This window comes from Nanorana parkeri, unplaced genomic scaffold, assembly GCF_000935625.1.
Source record: "Nanorana parkeri isolate BGI_ZX_2015 unplaced genomic scaffold, ASM93562v1 scaffold1200, whole genome shotgun sequence".
NCBI lineage: Eukaryota > Metazoa > Chordata > Amphibia > Anura > Dicroglossidae > Nanorana > Nanorana parkeri.
The window spans coordinates 395,429-397,812 of NW_017307468.1; the positions used below are offsets into that span (position 1 = coordinate 395,429).

General features: G+C 49.2%; 1 protein-coding gene across 1 annotated transcript in view; it reads right to left on the reverse strand.

Annotated features, from left to right (window-relative positions):
• The window catches only part of DCTN1 (dynactin subunit 1), a 133,549-nt gene that overhangs the window by 31,428 nt on the left and 99,737 nt on the right, over positions 1–2,384 (reverse strand). The window contains exon 17 of the mRNA XM_018568514.1: positions 809–966. Within this exon, the coding sequence (XP_018424016.1) occupies positions 809–966 (158 nt within the window). The remainder of the gene's footprint in view (positions 1–808; positions 967–2,384) is intronic.

Sequence of the window (2,384 nt, forward strand, 5' to 3'; positions counted from 1 at the left end):
ATCTCTAAATTGATGACCTGTGGGGGCTTTTAAAGCGTCTTCTATGGACTTTTTGGGGTACTGCAGTTTTTCGCCATTTCACGGACGAACGCAATTTGTAAACTGGGCATGTTGGGTATCGTTTTACTCGTTGTAACCTCATCTTTTATATTTCATTTAAAAAAATGGGTATTGTGTTGTGTTTTGGGGCATTTTATTAAATTTGTCACTAAATTTTGGGGTTTAATAAGGAGTTGCGCAACATAAAAATTTGCAACTACCACCATTTTATTCTATAGGGTCTTGACATTCAGAAAATATATAATGTTGGGGGGTTTTAAGTAATTTTCAGGCCTAAAATGTGTAATATAACATGGGTGCAAAAAAATGAAAAAAAAGGCCTCAGTCAGGAAGGGGTTAAAGACCGGACTGTCAGCCGAAAATCTGGGTCTGAACGTGCGAATTGTGGCCGTCAGCGACTAGTCAATGTTAGGGCAGAACGGGGGAGGGGCAAGACTGGTACAAGACAACAGAAGGGCAACAGTGCCGTGTCAGATTCCTCGCATCACCTTTCAGCATCTCGTGGAGTCACGAGGCGGCCCAACGAAGTACTGATGGGGTGGTCGTAATAATCTGGCCACTCAGTGTATTGGCAGGCTGTAAATGTTTTGATGACGCGCTCATTCATAGTCATGTACCATAATTTACTCTTGTGAATGGCGCTATAAAATAGTATATTTGGAGTACACCACTGGCGACCATGTTTCATCTCCGTACATCACGGCCCCCCTGCATGCTCCGATAACGGTCAATATAAGGGTCCACTCACTGCTCATATTTGTGTAGCGTGGCCTGCAGGAGGCTTAGGGAATAGACCAGACCGGCAGCAAAGCTCATCTGCTCTCCCACGGCTCCTCTCATTCCAGTCTTCTCGCTGGTCTCCGACAGTTCAAATTTCTCCTGCGCCTGATTACTGATCAGCTCCGCCTGAAAGACACACAGACCATCAGAAACAACGCCACATGTCGGCACACAATTCTCAGACTGGTAATGGTTAGCACTTTTGTGACTGGAGGTCATTGATGCCTCGATACCCAAGCCAAACTCAGCAGCTACGGCATCACAGTGTCTGTTAACTTGACAATTATCCCACCTCAACCTAACCACACAACCATCACATTCTCAAACAATTCATCCCCACACAGCTAGCTCCTAATGTATCACTGGCCCCTCCCTTTTAGATTGTAAGCCCTCAGGGGCAGGGCCCTCCTTACCTTCTTGTCTTGTAACCGTAATGTCCTCCTTATATTGTAAAGCGCTGCCTAAACTGTTGGCGCTATATAAATCCTGCATAATAATAATAATAATAATAATAATAAGTAGGGATGTCCCGATACTAGTATTGGGGCCGATACAAGGCATTTTTAGGAGTACTTGTATTCCTGAAAATGCCCAGATTCTTAAGGCCGATGCCGGCCCTTTAAATTGTTAAACACGTTCGGCTGCCTTAGGTCCCAAGCGTTTGCTGGGGGCCTTAGGCAGCCTGCTGGGGACCTCGACGTAGCGGTCTTTGACAGCGCTGGTCTGGCCCCACATCCCTGCTCATCCTTCCCCGCGCCTGCAGAGACAGGCACTGCAAAGGACCGCCATACAGCCCTGGAGTGCGGCATGAGAACACTGGCACCCACCCGTAACGCATGGAGAGCTCGCCACCCGCCCACAGAACCCGGCATTCATCCACACCACAAGGAGAGCCTGGTACCATCCCACAGAACCCGACACCTGCCCGCACCGACCAGAGAGCCTTGCACCCACCCATCCCTAAACTGTATGATTCATTTTGTATAGCTAAATCATTTTTACATAAGGCTCTCTAGAGTCTCTGGGATTGCTGGTATGGAATGTTGCACAAAAGTAGTGCTTGAAACGTGTAACGCTAACTAAGTGCGCCAGATTTATTATTCTTTACTTAATGGTGTATTAAGGGACTGTAGAGAAAGTTCCCGTACTTCGCTTTAGCACCCGTTCTCTGTGTACTATATCTACCGTGTTTCCCCGAAAATAAGACAGTGTCTTATATTTTTTTTTCTACAAAAAAAGACACTAGGTCTTATTTTCGGGGGATGTCTTACCTGGCTGCAGCTGTCCGCTCTGCCGTCCAGGGAGCCAGGCGTGCGGGAGCTGCGGCTAGCGCTCTCATGCCGTCCAGGGAGCTGCTCTGGGTGACTGTCAGCCAATCGGAAGGCATCTGGCAGTGTGTGGGGGGGGCCCGGCTGTGCTCGGCATGCATTGTAGACAGGATGATGGCTGTGCTCGGCTCAGTAATGGTTTGGTGGGCGGGCAGGGAGGGCGTGCGTGCAGGCGGGGGGGCGTGCCTGGCGGGGGAGGCGGGGGGGGGGGGGCGG